Source organism: Ochotona princeps, chromosome 3 (genome assembly GCF_030435755.1).
Source record: "Ochotona princeps isolate mOchPri1 chromosome 3, mOchPri1.hap1, whole genome shotgun sequence".
Taxonomy (NCBI): Eukaryota; Metazoa; Chordata; class Mammalia; order Lagomorpha; family Ochotonidae; genus Ochotona; species Ochotona princeps.
The window spans coordinates 50,501,470-50,521,220 of NC_080834.1; the positions used below are offsets into that span (position 1 = coordinate 50,501,470).

The window sequence follows — 19,751 nt, forward strand, 5'->3', positions numbered from 1 at the left end:
TTAAATAGTTGAGGGGGTTGCACGTGCATGTTGGTATCTAATTAGGGTTAGGAGGGTTGAAGTGGGTTGGATGAACGTTTCAATTTTTTTTTCTCCTGTGTCTGCAGGGAAGGAAGAGGAGGGGACTGTTCCTTGCTGTAAATTACAGCAGCACACTGGGATGGGGGGACAGTCATTTGATGACTCCTTAGAGACCCAATGTGAGGAAATGTGTTCCAAGAGTGTTTCTTTAGTGTTGGTTTTGATAGTTCTGAGACATCATTGGCTTCATTGCATCAGGGCTGAAAAAACCTCTCTAAGGTCTATTGACTAAGTCTACCTTGGTGCGGCCACAGGCCAATGAACATTTTGCAAAGTTTGGAAAGGAAAGTGGTGCAATCTGTTATGTTTTCCATCTTCTGATGAGGCACTATTTGATGTCTTCTGCTTGCCTAGATGAGCTGTCATATCTCCCATGTACAGCTGTGCCTATTTGTCTACTACAGGCAACAGCACTGAGGAGGCCCCAGTTTTTGTGTGTTCCAGCATGTGTTGCAGTCCAGCCTGGTTTGTCCAACATCCCATCTGGCTCTTGTGTGCACACCGATGAGAACTGCAGCTTAGCTCAGTCTGACCCACTCCCAGATCTAGCCTGCACCCATGAATTTGGGTGCTGCCATCTTGCCCATGTAGGTCTGCCACTAGCCCTGGATCTTGTGCTCACCAGCGACAGTATAGCTTAATGGAAGAGTGTCCACATTTTCCATACAAGGCCCACACCCAGCCCCTGATCTTGCACTTGTCCAACAGTAGTACAATCCAACCTGACATGACTTCTTCCCAGTCCTGGCACCTGATGGCAGATACTGCAGCCTACCCTTGCCAGCCCATACCCAGTCTGGTTCTGTTGTGTGCCAGCAAGTGTAGCAGTCTAGCCTAGACCTGCCTTCCTCATGACCAGGCAACTTCCAGTCCCAGCTCTCGTGCTCACCTTAGTCAGACTTAGGCCCAGCATGGGAGTCCCTGAAGTTTTACCAAACCCACTTCTTGCCCTGGGTCATGCACATGCCAGTGGATGCTATAGCCAAATCTGAGAGGATCTACCCCAAGTTTCTGGATTTGCTCAGCCCTACCCACCTCCAGTTCTTGCCAGAGGGTGAAGCAGCCTAGCCCAACCTGGCCCAACCCAGCCCTCATGTGAACTGGATGTTATTGAAATCCAACCCAGTATAACCTATATCCCGTTCTGATTCTTACTTGTGCCAATGTGTGCTATGGACTGGACCCAGCTCACATATATGTCAGTGGGTTCTACAGCCTATCACCAGCCCATCTATTACACTTATCATTGGGGCTTTAGGCTAGCCAGGTAGCTCTCCAAGTTCCCTTACAAGACCTGCTCCCAGACCCAGATCTCATGTGTGTTGGTAGATGCTATGACCTAGCCTGGCACAACTGGTCACCAGTCCTACTACTCACTGGTGGGTCTTGTGTCCTAGCACCCATTCTGGCTCTCACTTGTAGGCAAGTACTGCATCATAGCCAAGCCTGACCCACACTCAGATCAGGTTCTCCTGTGAACCTGGCTGGTGCTGTGGTCTAGCCTTGCCTGCCCACACCCACTCTGCTTCCATTTGTGCCAGCATGTTCTGGAGCCTAGCCCACTCTGGCCCACTTCAAGACCTGGCTCTCATGTGACCAAGTGGATACAGCAGCTTTGTCTGGCCTGATCCGTTCCCAGCTCCAGGCTGTGCCAGTAGGCAGCAGGTAGCAAAAGCTGTTTTTTTTTTTTTTTTTTTTAAGATTTATTCATTTTATTACAGCCAGATATACACAGAGGAGGAGAGACAGAGAGGAAGATCTTCCCTCCGATGATTCACTCCCCAAGTGAGCCGCAACGGGCCGGTGTGCGCCGATCCGAAGCAGGGAACCAGGAACCTCTTCCAGGTCTCCCACACGGGTGCAGGGTCCCAAAGCATTGGGCCGTCCTCAACTGCTCTCCCAGGCCACAAGCAGGGAGCTGGATGGGAAGTGGAGCAGCCGGGATTAGAACCGGCGCCCATATGGGATCCCGGGGCTTTCAAGGCGAGGACTTTAGCCGCTAGGCCACGCCGCCGGGCCCAGGAGCTGTTCTTTAACCCAGTCAAGGTCTCCCAATTAGAGATGTGCCCTCTGGTTTCATCCTTCTAAATCATCCCATCTTTGCTCCCTTAGCCTCCTGTGAGTGTAGAGGCAGAGTCCATGGAAGCCCCAGAAATCATTCCTCTTATGTTAAACATGCCCTCAGCCATTCCCACTCCAATACATTCCCAGAATCTCTTCCCCCCAGTAACTTGAAGATCTCCGCACCACCACCTGCCATCCTAGCTCTATGTTCCTCTCCTTTTCCACATATTGTTGAAACACAGCCCGTATGAAAGCTGGGGCAGTGGAGGCCTGTGGGACCCTGTTGAGAAGAAGCTCCAGGAAAGAGAAGGCGGAAGGCCTCTCACCCACAGTGTGCTCTTGTCCATAGTGAATCTTTGGATGTGTTTTCATGCTCTCCTTGAAAATAGGTGGACATCCGTGCTCTGTCTAGTCAATCAAGTATGGACAGTATCTTTATTCCCTGTTTCAATGACTCTTTGACTAAGTCATCTTGTTAGCTTCGTTGTACTCTCTGTTCTTAGACATGACCTAATTCTGAGTTATGTTTGAAGTATTGTTTCACAAAATGTATAAAAACTGAAACCCTGAAAATAAACTTTGTCAGCTGCCAAAAGAGAGCACTGTCCCCCATTTCTTTAGGTCCCATCTCTCCAGGAACCTGAAAGGTAAACTTGCACTATCTTTATAAAAAGAAAAATAGAATAGGCAATCATGCTGGCACACTGGTATAGGTAACACAAATTCAGCATTAACCAGGCTCAGAATACTCAGTCACTGGCTGCTTTTCTCCCAGCAGTGTAACACTTGCTTGGGTACAAGGGAACCTAGGCAGGTGCCTACAACTTGGGTTCAAGTATCTTTTAAAATTCATATTGGCATGTGACTTACATTTATTTATTACAGTCAAATTGACTTTAGTTAATATTATTTTGAAAGTTGAAACAAATATAAATTTCACAAAACAAATAATTTCAAATAACAAAAAAATTACATTTTAAAGATACACTATAAAAATTACATCATCAAAATTGATTAATATCATGGCTTATATTCTTCACTCAAATTACTAGTTTATAAGAATATAATATACAAAACTTCTACATGCAAGGAATTACTAGACAGTTATAACATTTAATTTATTTTTCCTTTTTTAGAAGATGAAGATGATGCATTGGTTTCCTGTATGAGATTAGCAAAATCCCAGGAAAAGAGAATGAACAGAAGAGAGAAGAAAGAAACGGAGATTACACAGAATTCTTTTTGTGCATCACTGAGCAGATCCCACACTTCAACTGGATACAACTTGGAAGAGATGTGGAACAGCTGGGAACATGTTCCAGAAAATCCACAGTGGACATGTGTGGACTTCCAAATCTCCCAAGTTGGATCCTGGGGTGATTGCTCATATTGTACACACCACCCCCATCTCACATCTTCTTTCACAGATGTGGACCTCCTACACTCATGGGTAAGTGTGTAAACTACGGAAATGTGTCATCTTATCTTTAACTGGTAGAAAAAGAAACAGATAACAAATGGAGCTAATCAGTCAAATTCATAAGGTTCAGGAAAATGACCAAAGTTAGAACTGTCATTCCAAACAGCACAGCAGCATCAGGGACTTTTGGCTATATTAAAATTACATATATTCCACAATGTACAAATAGATTCTTGCATCATGTTTTCCAGGAATTTATTTTTTTTTTTATTGAAGACAGCATTGGATGTTAGTCCAAGCAACAAAAATGAATGTTGAATTGATTAAATTATTCCTATTATAATGAAGTGTCACTGACAATTAAGACCTAATTTTAATAAACATTTCCATTGGGCCTCCCCACTCTTCTAAACACTTTACATCTATTACCTTCATCAACTCACAGGGCAAGCCTAAAAGATTGATAATGAAGTATGATTTTTTCCATCTGTTTGCAATTCAGGAAACTCAAGGACAGAAGATATTAATAATGGATACAAAATAACTTGCTACCAAGAGCTGGTGTCAAGATCCAGACCTCACCTATTATTCCACCAGAGATCTTGCTTTTACTCATAGCATTTTACATACACAAAGCTAGAGTCTAAGAGTATACAGGGCAAGAGAGACTATGAACCACACAATCAGAAACATTTTGAGTTTGGATCCTTGTTCAACTACTTTTTCAGCTGTGAAAGCGTAGTTAAAATATTCAATCTCAAGTTTATAACTATAGAGTAGAAACAGTAACATTCATGAGGTGCTGGAGATGCTAAGAGTGACTGTAGTAACTACTCCAGAACTTCAGAAGCTCTTACTTTATTTTAACTTCACTTTAAAGTTATAGATTATTATGTAATTTTCCAGGCTTATGGTCATTTGTGTATGTAGTGAATGAATGAATGAAACAACTTTGTATATCCAGGATGCTCTAAAAATGACCTCCCAGTAGACAGGGCTACATTTTAGCATCAGAGGCCTCTGCAGATGTTCATTCTCCTCTCGAAGTAGCTTCCATTTGTTAAGGTTAATGTTTTGGGGCCTGGTGAGGTCGCCTTGTGGCTAAAGTCCTCACCTCGCATGCACCAGGATCCTATGTGGGCACCATTTTAATCTCAGTAGCCCTGCTTCCCATTCAACTCCCTGCTTGTGGCCTGGGAAAGCAGTCAAGGATGGCCCAAAGCCTTGGGATCCTGCACCTGTGTGGGAGACCTGGAAGTGGCTCTGGGCTCCTGGCTTCAGATAGGGTCACCTCCGGCAGTTGCGGTTACTTGGGGAGTGAATCATCAGATGGAAGATCTTTCTCTCTGTCTCATCTTCTCTGTGTATCTGACTCTCCAATCAAAATAAAATAAATCCTTAAAAAAGATTAATGTTTTGAATATTTGAAAACAAGAACCGAAATAATTTGTGTCCAGAGGAGGATATTAAATAATAGAGTATCTGGCAATATCCTTGGAATTAGTGAAACTGTCCAACAGTAGTAACTTGTAGGAATGTCTCTCCTAGTTGCTAGCACTCTTTTTCTCCTTGGCGTATCTGGGTAGTGAGGGTTTTCTCTCAGTGTCTTCGTGCAGAGTAGCTTTCAATGCAATTAGGACCTGCTGCTTCTGATTCTGACTCATTTTCAAGTCAGGTAACAAAAGTGGGCTACTTGCAAAGTAGCAAAGCTAGTGAATATAAATCTAATCCTACATATTTAGTGTTACCTTCAAGAATGAAATGTGGACTTTTAAGCTAGGCAAACTCAGATTTCAGCAGTCTATCTTCAATCTAATTGATCAGCCGTGTCTATGCCCTACTTCTTCCACACAGATCTCCTACGGTGGACTATGAAACTGAAGGATGTGACCCTGCTACAGGGGCCCTGCTCTTCTTTCTGTGTCTTGTGTTTTCTGAGAGTCTGTGCCTGAGATAATCGTTTCTTGTTTAGAATCAATACCATAAATATTTAGCCTTCTAGAAAGCCTTCCAAATCACATAAAATAGAAACAGTATCTACTTCCTTTGAACTTGTAGGTGATTCAAAGTTGTTATTCTTCTTTATGTATTGGTAAAATACATGGTGGGATCTACTGGATGCCACATTTCAATATTTGCCAGTGGGGTTACAGAACTAAACTATATATTCACTTTCCTGTCTTTATATAGCTTACTAAACTGTATTTAGCTAGCCATTTGTTTAATTCCTATAAGTAACTTATTTTTTAAGTCTCCCTAGGATCTAGAATGTAGTGGGCAGTAAAGAAATATTTGAGTATTTTTTTTTAATGTAGTCAAATGGATTTTAAAGCCAGGGCAATTCGTTCCATAGATCTAAGTAACATATTGTCTAATTTTTCTGACTGTTCTGATACCCAAACCCTAACTCAGTCTAATCCACTTACACATAACTTCAGTTACTATGTGTATGTGAAGGCTTGTGAATATGCCTAAATTTAGGGAAATACATGATAGTCTTATTTTTCTTTTCCTTTATTTAGGTAATTTTGGCTGTTTTAGCACATAATTGATTGAACGAGTTTTATCTGCAGAAGGTCAAACATTTGTAGACTCCTCAGAAATTCATGCGATAATGTTCAACATTTGTGACAGCAAAACCTCAGCGGATTTGGAGGGAAGTTTCGAGATCATGTTAGAAGCAGATTGGTTAGGTACATTTAATGAGACCATTTACACTCCGGGATTTAAGATACTAGAGTGAAAGAAACTGAAAGACTGTAAATTATTATTTTATATTCCACAGGTATATTCTAAAATAATTGAAAAATATTTCATTAAGGCATATGCAGCATCTTTTCCTATACTTATTTCAGAGGACTTATTATTTAATTTTCATTCATTTAAGTTTGAGAAGATAGTGTTGAGGGAAAAGATGTGCTTTTGAAATGAGTGTTACAGGTATTCACAGGTGACATTTTTCCAATTTAAAAAGGTAATGTGTGACCATAGCAAAAAAAAAAAAAAAGCCTGTATGATTTACGCAGATGTGATGGAGGTGGTCATACTCCTATATTTCATAAAAAATGAGTCTGATATATAAGGACAGTAGGTTCTCCTTGACTTGAGAAATTTCCAGCAAAAGTAGATTCTGGGTGTCTGTGATCCTAAATCAAGCCAGAGTTTTGAGATGCCTGATCCTGACTTGTTATGCAGAAAGCCCTGATTCATCAAAATGTGATCCTCTGCTAAACTCACTCCAGACCTGTGCTCTCAGAGTCAGCTGATAGGTTAAACCCACACGCAACATGACCAGCAGGGTGCATGGGCAAACGCTTGATTTCCTTTACCTTTTCTCTTCCACTAATTATAATTCTGTGCTTTGATCTCAGTCCTTACTCCTTTCCTTACCTTGTCTGTGAGTGACTTCACATACCCCTAACATCCAATTGTAGTTTTGCTACTATGTACCAGGCAGGGCTATTAAGAAGATTAAATGAAGTGGTACCATGAATCATTCTTAACAGGTGATATATATTCGCAAATCAAAGAACCCACAAGCCCATGTCAAGTGTGGAAAGCAGCACTTTATTGAGTTGAGATAGCGTAAACAAACTGAATTAGACAGGGAAAGGTATTATTTGTGAAGGGTGCTTCACGGAAGGCAGCAGCAGAATAAGACATGGAGATTTAACATTCAGTTGAGTTGTTTGTAAGATCTGGGGGACTTAGGGAAAGGGAAAGATGTGTGATTATAGAATTGATATAAATTGAGAGAGGGAGAAGATCAGATTTATGAAAGTGTTTACCAAAGAAACGTGAAGGGAAGAACTAAGCATGTGGATCTTTAATGAGAGATGAGACAAGTGTTTTGAGAGGTGATTTTAGATTCATCTTGAGAAAGGTAATAGTGGAGATAACCGAAAATAATTTTGAAGTGTTTAGAATCAATTTATGGGAAGAGTGGCTGGAGGGCACTTGTGATGCCCTGAATGCAAAGATCTTGCTTGATACACCTTAAAAAGTGAGGGAAAAGGATGAAGGGGAACTATAGGTAGGAAATCAGAATTTAAAAACTGTGCCTGTGTGTTACAAAGAAGTTGAAATTTTATCTTAATATAATAATGTAATGATAGATGACACACCATCAGATTTAGGAGAAATCTGTACAAATTATATTTACAGTATTTTAGGAATGAAAATCTAAACAGGAAAAGGAGAGGAAATTGTCTTTTCCTCTCCTCACATGTCTGAACCATTTAGAGATCTGTTTTATAAAACCGAGTGTTGTATTCAGAAAGTAACAACAATGGAAGCTCTTCTAAGAAACAGTCAATGACCTTTAAGGCTAAAAAGGAGACCTAAGTAGAAGAGAAAATGTAGTATTCCTAGAAAAATAATAATAGCAAACAAGAGAGACAATCAAATAACAAAAATTTCAAAGAAAAATGAGTATTTATATACAATGTTTCATGATAAGGAAATATTCAAGGATCCTCTAAAAAAAGGGGGGGGGAGGTAAGGATGTATTATTGAAATATAACACCACTTCATCAAAATGGTGCCGAAAGGGAAAATATGGATAATGAAAACGTTCTTTCTGCAAGGATTTCCATGAGAGGAACAGGATGTATGCTCATGCTAACCAAGAAGGAAAGGACTAAAAGATTTGTCAATCACTCGGTTCAAACGGAGGGACATGAATGGCAATTATCAAGATGCAAAAGTGCTCTTGGGCTACACAACCGAATGCTAAGTGGTATAAGAGTGTTAATACTGACCAGTACCAGAGGCTTGTGAGAAACAGCTGGCAGAACTAGCATGAGCACTTTATGTTTTGTCTTTGTCTTGGCAATCTCTTCCACTATCTTTGATTTTCCTATTTTTTTCCTTCATCAACACAGCACAGTCTTACCAAATTAATTTACTGGCTAGTGTATCTAGTGATCCTGCTGCTCAAATTTCACAATGTACAGCTCCCCTCATGAACTATTTTTTGAAGATCTATTTATTTTGATTGGAAAAGCAGATACACGGAGAGAAGGAGAGACGGAGAAGATCTAGCCACTGTTTCACTCTCTAAGTGGTGGCAACGAATGGAAATGAGCTGATCTGACGCCAGGAGCCAGGAGCTTCTTGCAGGTCTCCCATGCGGGTACAGGTTCGCAATGTCTTAAGCTAACCTATACTGACTTTCCAGGCCACAAGCAGGGAGCTTGATGGTATGTAGAGCAACTGGGACATGTACCGGTGCCCACATGGGATCCTGGTGCATGTGAGGTGAGGATTTAGCAACTAGGCTATCACCCCAAGACCCCCTCACAGGATATTAAATGTATACCTTTTACCAACCATGTCGAAATCAAAATCGTCCACCTGTTCTATCTCTTTTATTATTGTTGTTGAACAGAGAAGGTGCTCTCACTTACTGGTACACTCCCCCAAATGTCTGAAACTTGGAACTCAGTCTGGGTCTCCTGCATTGTTGATAAGGACCCAACTACTTGAGCCATCACCTGCTGCCTCCCAGGATCTGCATTAGCAGGGAGCAGAAATAAGTAGCAAGAGACATAACTCAAATCTATGTACTCCTGTATGGGACACAGATTCCTTAATGGATGTCTCAACCTCAAACCAAAAGGCCAGCCCCACCTACCTGAGTTCTAGCCGGATCCTTCCAGTCTCTCACACATTCTTTGCTGTAAGCAAAAAGAGTACTGTATTTTCATCTAACATAATTGTTCTTCCATTTTCTTACCTTGTTATTTTTCCTTGCATGCTTCTCTTCTTATCTGCTGAATAGCCCTGAAGTTTTAAAAGGTAGATGAGAAAGAGTTTATGGCACTCACTTGGAAGAAAAAAAATTATGTGAAAATAGAACTAAGATGGAGAGGATTAGTAAAGAGACTGTTTCTGCTTGCAGTGATGTGGGCACTACTTCAAGTCCCAGTAGCCCCAGTTCTGATCTAGGTGTCAGCAAATGGCCTGAGAAGACAATGGAGGTCTCTCTTCCTTGGACGCATGCACTCGCATGAAAGATACAGAAAGGATCAGGGCTTCCAGCTTTGGGCCCACCCACTTTTGGCCTTTATGGACATTTGGGGAATAAGCCAGCAGATAGAAGATTCTCTCTCTCAGGGCCCGATGCAGTAACCTTCCAGTTAAATTCTTTGCCTTGCAAGCACCAGGATCCCATATGGGCACCGGTTCTATTCCCGGCAACCCTACTTCCCATCCAGCTCCTTGCTTATGGCCTGGGAAAGCGGTCAAGGACAATCCAAAGCCTTTGGAGCCTGCACCTGCGTGGGAGACCTGGAAGAGGCTCTGGGCTCCTGGCTTCGGATGGGGTCAGCTCTGGCAGTTGTGGCTCACTTGGGGAGTGAATCATCAGGTGGAAGATCTTCCTCTCTGTCTTGCGTCCTCTGTCTCTGTATATCTGATTTTCCAATAAAAATAAAATAGATATTATAAAAGATTCTCTTTCTCTTCTGTTCAAATAAAAATTAATATTTTAGAAAAACAAAAGAAGAAAAAGAGAAAAGAGAGACATAATTTAGATAAAAGAGCACAACCAATTTCAGATTATACTCTCATGTTGATCTAAAGCATCTGTGGTCCCAAGGATGGGGAGATTTCTGGTGACTCAGTAAATAATAAACTGTGCTAGTAAGTTGGCTTATGCATTCTTGAAAAGGTGGGGTATCAGCCACCATGCATCATTCTTTGTCATTCTTATATTTCAATTTTTGAAAGAGATTTTAGGAAAATATTTGAAAAAATCTTTTTTTATTATTTATTATTTTTAATTCATTAATTACATTGTATTATGTGACACAGTATTTTTTTTTTAAAAGGATGTATAAAGCTTTATTTACCTTTTAAAATAAATCTTTTTTTTTTTTTAATTATTTATTATTTAACTTCAGTAATTACATTGTATTATGTGACACAGTTACATAGATACTTGGGTTCTCCCCACCCCTCCCCAAACCCTCCCACCATGGTGGATTCCTCCACCTTATTGCATAACCACAGCTCAAGTTCAGTTGAGATTTCCCCATTGCAAGCGTATACCAAGCATAGAGTCCAGCATCTTATTGTCCCGTCAAGTTCAACGGTTTCTTAGGTATACCCTCTCTGGTCTGATGACAGAGCCAGCAGAGTATCATCCCAGTCAATTGAAAGCTCCAACATACCATCAGCAAAAATTTACATCATTATGGAATTAATTGACATAGTAATGAGTAACCAATATGTTAAAAGTAAATGCGGGTTCCCAGCCACCTTCTGTGACTACCTCACCTATACTTCAATTTTAGTTTATACACAACATATAACATTCAAAACATAACATGTTATACATAACATCATATCATCTTAAATTATTTGAAAAAATCTTAATGAAAAGGCAGTTTAGATTTACAGTGACAAAGAGAGAAAGATCATCCATCTGTTGGTTCATTCCCCGAGTGGTCTCAACAGCTGGAGCTGAGTCAATCCGAACCCAGGAGTCAGGAGCTTCTTCCAGGTCTCCCATATGCATGCAGGGTCCCAAGTCCTTGGGCCATCCTCTACTGCTTTCCCAGGACACAAGCAGGAAGCTGGAAGAGAAGTGTAGCAACCACTAGGCTACAGTGCCGGGCACTTTGTGTTTCAATCTTAGGAGTAAAAACAAATCATTTGTTGGGATAGTTTTAAACTTTATTTACTTATATCAGAATTATTATAGGGTGAAAAGAAACACTGTTTCCCCAAATAGATTTGAATAACTCATGAAAAAGAATTAGTTGCAAAGGATAATTGTAGGGACAATTTTGAAAGAAAAAATAGAATACAAAATTCACTGCGCTCTGTACCGAAATAGATAAACTTGAAAGTTAGTATTTTGGAAATAGTTGTGTCTCAAATGTGCAAGAACATATCACTTACTTGCAAATTTTAATGTAAAATTTAAAAATTATACTCAATGTAATGTTTGATGGAAGGAAAATCCACATCTCTCCAAGAAAAAAAGCCTATAGTCACTCACTCACTCATTCATTCACTTAACAATTTCATGTCAAGTGACTCTCAAGACATTTAGTTTGAATTTGTGAGCATAGGAGTAGTGTGGCCAGGAACACAGAAGAGATGAGGAGTGTGCCATCTTCTGCTTGTAAGGACAATTTACAGACTGTTATTATTGAAAGAACAACAACAAAGAGTCAAAATTCATGGTGTAAAAACTTTTACTAGAATGGAAAATACATTGCAATAGTTGGACATAAACTAAGCCTGAAGAGATCTGGCCAGACCCCTAAACATATTTTACATTGAAATTTTATAAGTTATATAAAAAACACAGTTTGAGCTATTAAAATAGTTGAAGTTGGGCCCGGCACAGTAGCTCGGTGGCTAAGGTCCTTGCCTTGCATGCACTGGGATCCCATATGGGCACAGGTTCTAATCCAAGCAGCTCCACTTCCCATCCAGCTCCCTGCTTGTGGCCTGGGAAAGCAGTCAAGGACAGCCCAGAGCTTTGGTACTCTGCACCTATGTGGAAGTCCTGAAAGAGGCTCTGGGCTCCTGGCATTGGATAGGCTCAGCTCCAGCCGTTGCAGTCACTTGGGGAGTGAATCATCGGACGGGAGATCTTCCTCTCTGTCTCTCCTCCTCTCTGTATATCTGACTTTGCAATAAAAAATAAATTTTTTAAAGAAATAGTTGAAGTTGTCCAGGTTATGGGAATTTTTTTGTTGAGTTCGGAAAGTATTGATTTTAGATGTATATAAAATGTTCAAATGCCTTTACTAATAAAATATTGACAATGAAAAGAATGTTAAAAGAAAAATATTTATTCTATGAATATTTTTTCTGGAAAGCTGGGATAAATAGAGCTACTATTAGATTAGATTTTTGACTAACGGCAATGTGGCACTCAAGACAGTTTAGTTATTTGAGTTGATGTTCATATTTCTCCTAATTACAGAACCCTTATGGGCTAGGTGGGATAGCCTAGTGGCTAAAGTTCTTACCTTGCATGCACCAGGATCCCATTTGGGTGCCAGTTCATGTCCCAGCTATTCCACCTCCCATCCAACTCCCTGCCTGTGGCCTGGGAAAGCAGATGAAGATGGCCCAAAGCCTTGGGACATTGAACCCATGTGGGCAAACTGGAATGAAACTCCTGGCTCCTGCTTTAGATTGGCTTAGCTCTAGCCATCAAAGCCACTTGGGGGAGTGCACAAAGAGATGGATCTGTATCTGTCTCTCCTTCTCTCTGTAAATCTGACTTTCCAATAAAAAAAAATCTTAAAAAAGAATCCTTATTCAAAATAACAAGGATAGTGACCTTTGATATACACCCAAAACTGTTTTTTAAAAACCCAATAATCATATTTTCCCTTGTGAATTACTCTAAGAATTTTGTCATTTTCTCTCTTTGTATTTTTTATCTATCCACTCAAGTACATCAGTTTAAGGAGAAATGTAGAATGTTCCATCCCACAACAAAATATTTCAAAATTCATCATTAAGCACCATTTGGAATAGTTTTCATGATATGAAATAAGATGCATGATCATCAACTTTAATTACCTCTTGGTCTCCCACAAGCTTCTCAAAAAGGAAAAGGAAGACAATGAGTGTCTGTCTGGAAGGTGCCTAAGTATGCCCATTGGCCATGGGGAAACTGAAGGGCCGTCTTAGCATAACCCTTCTGCATGGTTAAAAGAATGAGACTCATTGTCAGAGCTAAGCATCAACCTTGGAGAGTTTAGAAGTCTGACTTTAGCACATTTCACACTGTAAACCTTGGAGAAGACTGTTTGCTGTCACTTTTTCTTTTTCTGTGACTAAGAGGTGAGTTTACAAATCAAATATGGCCAAGTAAACTAAAGAGAGAAAGTCCGGTTTGCCCAAGGCTTTGTTTGGTACTGAAAGTACCCAATCCAAGTGAGAAGAGTCACCTGTGACTTCAGCCCTCCTACAGTAGGATCTCTTTGGGCAGGTCAACTAACTTCCAGAAACTTCTGCCTTGTCTTCTTCAGAACAGGGAGAATTCTTAGTAGGTTTTAGCCCTCAGCAGTCTTCAACAACTTGGGCTACAAGAATACACTAAGGAAGATGAATTCTCTGTGCAGAAAGAGATGAAAATGTCTTCAGTTTTTTCAAAGCAACTATTTTCTTATATACGTAACTCTTTCTTAACTTTGTATTACATAAGCTATTTTGGGTATAGGGTTTTTCACCTTTTGATAAACTACACTTCCTCTGTCCCTGCTACTTCCTCTTCCCTCCTGTCTAGATGCACCAGCTGTATTTCAGACAATGTAAGATAGAACTAGCAACAAAGCATTGAGTTCACTTAAGGGTCATAAAAACTCTTCATGAACCAAAATGTCTGCATTTGCCTTCTTGGCAGTTTGGAAGGCTCCTACCACACACACAGGGTTCTGCTTAGATAGTTCATGTCCTTGAGATTGTTTTGATCATATGGATAGGTGTGACTATGCCTCCATGGACTTAGTCTTAGCATTTGACTATATACTTTGAATTCCATCTTTAATGGTATTGTGATTTAGTAAAGGGGGTATTGTTATCCTCACTTAAAGGGCATAAACAACGACAACAAACAACAAAAAACTCAAAGAAGTTAAATAAGATGCACATTGTAATAGTGTATGGAAAAACTCTATTTTAAGACAAAAATCTAAGAATCCAATGGTGTTACATAAGGAGAGTAGCTTTGTGAGTTTTGAGAGTAGGTTTGTAATTTAACCTTAGTTTTCTCAGTTGTGAAAATGAAAATAATAGTTGATAACTTGCACAGTAAACATGAAATGATACATATAAAAGTACTTATTCATAGCAGAATGTTAGTAAACTACTAAAAATAGCCCTATTTCACAAAATAGCCCTGCACATTTTCACAAATATTCTCTTAAACAAGCTCTATAAGTTAGGTAAAACACTACTGGAATATTACAGATGGGGAGACTGAGGTACATGATGCTTGAGTGAACTATCTGAGATCCAACTTCAGGTAATAACAGAAAGGCTGAACATAAACTTCCTAACTTTTAGGCCAGACATTTCCCATCAGTAACTCATGTTTAAGGTTTTCAGAAAATAACTATGTAAGTAAAAACAAAGCAGGCCATTTTGGAAATCCATGAGTGTTGGAGTCAAGGAAGCCTGATTTTAGCTTTATCATTTACTGTGTGTGTGTGATTGTTAGTTACTTGATTTCTCTAGGTTTCAGTTTCTTTTTTAAATATTTATTTAATTTATTGGAAAGGCAGATGTGCAGATAGGAGAGAGAAAGAAAAATATTCTGTCTATTGGTTCATTCCTTAAATGGCTGGAGCTGAGCTGATCTGAAGCAGGAGCCAGACAGAAGCATCTTCCAGGTTTCCTACACAGGTGCAGGTTTTGAGCTATCCTACGGCTTTGCGCCATTTTCTACTGCTTTCTCAGATCATAAGCAGGGAGCTAGATGGGAAATGATACAGCTGGGACATAAAAGGGTACTGAAATGGGATCCTAGCACATGCAAGGTGAGGATTTAGCGATTGCACTGGGACCTAAGTTTTATTTTCTTACAGAAGTGAAGATTTCCTGTGGAATTCTTGTAAGAATTAATCTATGTAATGTATGGTAAGTGGTTTGTTGCATGTGACAACATTGCTATAACTTAATTAAAAAGTTACTATTTGCAATGACAATTATCATTTAGTTACAATTTATAATTTTTCTTCTTCCCATAAACAGCAGCATAATATCTGTAGTCAGTTGGTATGAACCTGAGCTTCAGAGACCCAAAATAACCAAGACGTGGACTAGCCGTTAAGAAGTTAACATCAACAATTCTCAGTAACTGTGCATTATAGAAGATAATATTGCAATGAAAGCACATTAAAATTCTCCCTGCTGTTTAAGATAGTTTCATACAGTTTGATCAATTTGTTTCTGGAAATAAGAACTCCAGAACAATCTTGTTGAAATTTACCATTGGTGGGTGAGACCTGAGTTTTAATTCACTGGGGTTCCATTTTCACCCATGTCTGTGAGTACCTGGGGATGCAGGCAAAGAGAAGATAGACTTCTGTGTGTTCTTGTGTGTGTGCACACGTGTGTGCATTGCATACATAAAACGCATGTGCGGATTGTGTGTGTGCGCATCTGCATGTGTGCTCTGTTTACATGCATGCACGTGTATGCTTTGTGTATTGAACTCACCATTATCATTCCCTAACACCCTAAATTATCTTTGTTAACAGTGTCTTGAATATGAAAGATGTTATTCATTTTTTTTACTTCTAGATATGCTGTAACATATATTTATTATCAATTAATTTTTAAAGCTTTTCTCATATATTTTATCATAGCTACATCACATATACATTTCAGCCTATTTTATTTCAAAGTCAGAATATAACTCTCAGGCATAACTATTTTTTCAGTGAAGAATGAAAAATGAAGGGAAAAATTCATGTTTCTCTTCTTTCTTGGAAACTGTAAAAAAGGAGTTGAATTCACTCTAAAAGCTCTTATGAATATTCAGAGTAAGATATTTATGCATCTCATAGTTCCTGCTATTAAATACAACCACAGTAATGAATGATTGGATTAGAAATACGGCCTCTTAAGCTTACCTCAAGCCCAACCCAAGCTGAAGCCCACATTTCACTCATAGAGGAGATTTTTAGGAAGGTCACAATGAGCCTTAAAATTAGGAATGTATTTACTCACTGATTCCCTCAACCATTTGGTTTGGATATAAGTATTGTTCCAAATAAGAAACATGAAATGCTGGGTAGAAATTGACACTGTAGACCTCGTAGTCTGAAAAACAGGAATAATCAGATAAACATGAAATGGCAGCTTTGATAAGAGCTATTTTTGCTAATTGGTTCTAACAAGGATTGCATTGGGCAGACTTGACCTAATCAAGGAATTTGAAAATGCTTTCAGTGGAAATGATGATTGAGTTCAAATATGATTAAAGAGTAGATGTTAATTCATCCAAAATAGAATGGAGTAATGATCAAATGGCTAAAAGAGAAAGCAAGGAGATATGATATTAAATAAAAGGAAAGAAAGAACAAAAAAAAAGCTTGGTACAGTAACCAGCACAAGATGTTGGACTCTGTTTAGTTTATGTTTGCAAAGAGGGAATTTCAACTGTACTTGAACTGTGGTTATGCAACAAGGTGGAATAATCCACCATGGGGGGAGGGTGCGGGGAGAGGTGGGGAGAATCCCAGTACCTATGAAATTGTATCACATAATACAATGTAATCAATGAATAATAATAATAAAAAGTAACCAGCACATACCACCTCACAAATGTATCCTAAATTTTGTCGTCCATCCCCAAAAGCAATGAAAAGCTATGAAAAACAGTTGTAAGGCAAAGATTCATTTTTGTGTCCCTTGTCTGTAGAGAGTATGAAATGCCTTACTTAATTTGGAATTTGAAAAAGTCACTCTTTATATAGTGAACAGTTAGGAGGAGAAAAACTAATGAAAGATGATGATGCTTGACCAAAGGTGGCAGAAAGGTGAAGATTTATGACAAGCTTCCCTGCTCAGATTTATGTCTACAGCACATACGCTTTTTCAAATGAAAAACGTATCAGTTTCAAAAAAGTCATCTTTTGTAATGTCAACCAGAAAGTCCCATTCACTTTAGAATGTTAGGTCATAGTTAACAGCAGAGAAGTGAAAGAGTAACGTGACTGCACATTCCAAGCCTAGTCTTGATATTTTAAAACTCAGAAACTCCTAGTGACCACAATGGTAGAATAGAAGAATTGTTATCAGTTGGCTCCCTGGTCCTTCCTTGAATACAGGTCATTGTGTCTGCAAAAATGTGGCACAGAGCCATGCAAGTTTTTAAGAGAAATTCACCTTTCAGATGAGTTTTTGAACAGGTAATGCATACGGCCACTACACAGTCTCTAATGAATATTAAGGGTGGATTTCATTTGTGGTGATTCAAATGAACTCATAAATTCTCTCTCTAGGATGCGGGGATTTTTTCCTCCCTGGGGAGAGATTTAATGGATTTGCGGCATTCTGAATGATTTGGCAAGAAATCAGAGGTACCTGCGCAGTCACCCGCAAAGGGCACTTAGTTTCTTGCATGTGATCATCAACCACCACAAAATATTTTCTGTATGAACCCAGAATGGTTGATGCATCCCACCGTAAGTCATGACAAGGTGTCAAGTGAAAAACTGGAAAAAGAAGTGGTTAAAGACACCACAGCTTTAAAAACGAATTTGACTTTTAGAGAAGGGTTATTTCCTTTTAGAAAAAAAAAGTTAAGACCTGCCACCTGCAAGAAATAAAGATCAGTTACTTGTGGCAAGGGCCATCATATTTTGAAGCCACTGAGAGCTCCTTCTGCTCTCTGTGTGGAGTAGATTAAACTGTTCCCACATGGTGATAAATATATCGCAAAAAGCCATAACAGGAATACAGCAGTTGGAGCAGTTAATGGTACAGCTTCCAGTTAAAACAAGCAATATTCGTCGGGTTTCTTTGGCCAGTTCCCATTTTATGCATGCTATTTGTTGATAAGTTAATTTTTCATACTTGCACAATCAATAATTTCTAAAGCTTTATAGGAGTGGAGAGAAGAGTTTGAAGCAAGAATTCTATAGAGCATTGCTGGTGTGTGGGCTGGGGTTAAGAGAACAGATTCTAAAATGTGAAAACATAATGTATCAAAGAAATAGATGGGGATGAAGATTTAAAATGCCTGCAGTTCGAAATATTTGTATATGTTGGAAAAAAACAAAAAGCTGGGAAGTAATGTGAAGCAGCATTTACCCCAAATTCATTGGTTTATTATACTGTGACAGATGAGAGGGACTCCTTTAAAAAAAAACTTTTATCGTATTTGAGATGCCGAGATACATTTAAAGAGAAAAGTCCCATCTTCTGGTTCACTCCCAAGTGTCCACCCAATACAGCGCTCTTCAGCATGAAGCCAAGAGGTGAAGACTCAATGTCAGCGTCCCACAAAGGCCTGTTGCTTCCCTGGGGTGCCTATAGGACTATGAGGATGTTTTCCATGAAAAAAAAATCTTCTGGAATGGATCTTGTGAAGGAATACATATGGGATATATGAAGTTATCTGTGGGGAACAAGCAATTTTTCAATGAAAACATAAGCAGCCTTAAAACCTTGTAAGGAAAAAAATGTTGAATACATTACAATATCCAGTTGTAAAATTATTATGGAAAAGTAGTGTATAGTGTTTTTACCATTGCCCTTATAACTTACTAGAAGTTGATGTTGCCTAGATGTGAAATTTCAACATAGTTATCATGGGGCCATAGATCACTCAATGCTAGCTGAGATTCAGAAGATGTCACAAACTTGAGTGTTTGAGGGAGAAAAATGACATTTGAGAAAAAATTGCTGTCCATCTGATGACTCCAAGCAAAAGACTGTGTTTCACATTGTATACTCGGCTGTATTTCTGAATGACTTACAGCTGTCATGACTTACAGTTGGTCCTGTGAACCAACTGTGTCAGAATAACCCAAAACATTACTGCTGCCTGCCTCCTCCAGACTCACTGATCAGAACTGCCAGGGTGGGCGTTGTTTGGTAACCTCCTCAGCAAAGTTCAAGGATGACCTCTATGAAAAGGAACACGATTTCCTCAGTTTTCAGGTTCATCCTCACCTACCCAGGAAACCCTTTGGTGAATCTCTCCTATACTTATTATTTTACAAGTGATTAAAACTAAAAGGCCCTGTTTTACAGAAGGTAGTTCAATTTTCCAAATGAGGCCACAGGGCAATGAGGATTGAGGATGTTGTTTAAGGTCAAAGAGCAAAACTGGGATTTCAGTCAAGGTCTGCTGAATCCCATTTTCATCAGACACACCCTGGAAGCCCTCACATAGAGAAAACAACGCCAAAAGAAAACCAGAGGAGCATTGAGTGGCCCTTAATAGTGTTTCATATTCACAACCTTTACGTTTAACTGAAAACTGTACAGAACCTCTAGTGGGAACAGCTGATAAATTCCTAGAGTAATTTTTTGCTTTCCAGCTGACCTGGCTAAAAATCCCATCAGTGAGTCTTTGGGGCTTTTTAAAAAATCACAGAGTAAGAATATCCCCAAACAAAATGCACAGCAAAGTATCAGGTTACTCACCACATCCCTTCCAGATTCTACAATATTTCTGAATCTGTCTCCTATG

The 19,751-nt window shown here is 39.3% G+C and overlaps 1 protein-coding gene and 1 long non-coding RNA gene across 5 annotated transcripts in view; one reads left to right on the top strand and one right to left on the bottom strand.

Moving 5' to 3' along the window:
- Nucleotides 1-19,751, top strand: part of SAMSN1 (SAM domain, SH3 domain and nuclear localization signals 1) — a 157,662-nt gene that overhangs the window by 68,161 nt on the left and 69,750 nt on the right. Inside the window, exon 8 of the mRNA XM_058661756.1 lies at nucleotides 3,282-3,595. Within this exon, the coding sequence (XP_058517739.1) occupies nucleotides 3,282-3,595 (314 nt within the window). The remainder of the gene's footprint in view (nucleotides 1-3,281; nucleotides 3,596-19,751) is intronic.
- The window catches only part of LOC105942035 (uncharacterized), a 197,751-nt gene that overhangs the window by 35,954 nt on the left and 142,046 nt on the right, over nucleotides 1-19,751 (bottom strand). The window contains exon 4 of one of the 4 annotated variants that reach the window (XR_009245165.1): nucleotides 9,239-9,349. The exons of the other annotated variants lie outside the window; for them this stretch is intronic. This is a non-coding gene — a long non-coding RNA (uncharacterized LOC105942035). Of the gene's footprint in view, nucleotides 1-9,238; nucleotides 9,350-19,751 lie in introns of those variants that run through there. 4 annotated transcript variants of the gene reach the window in all.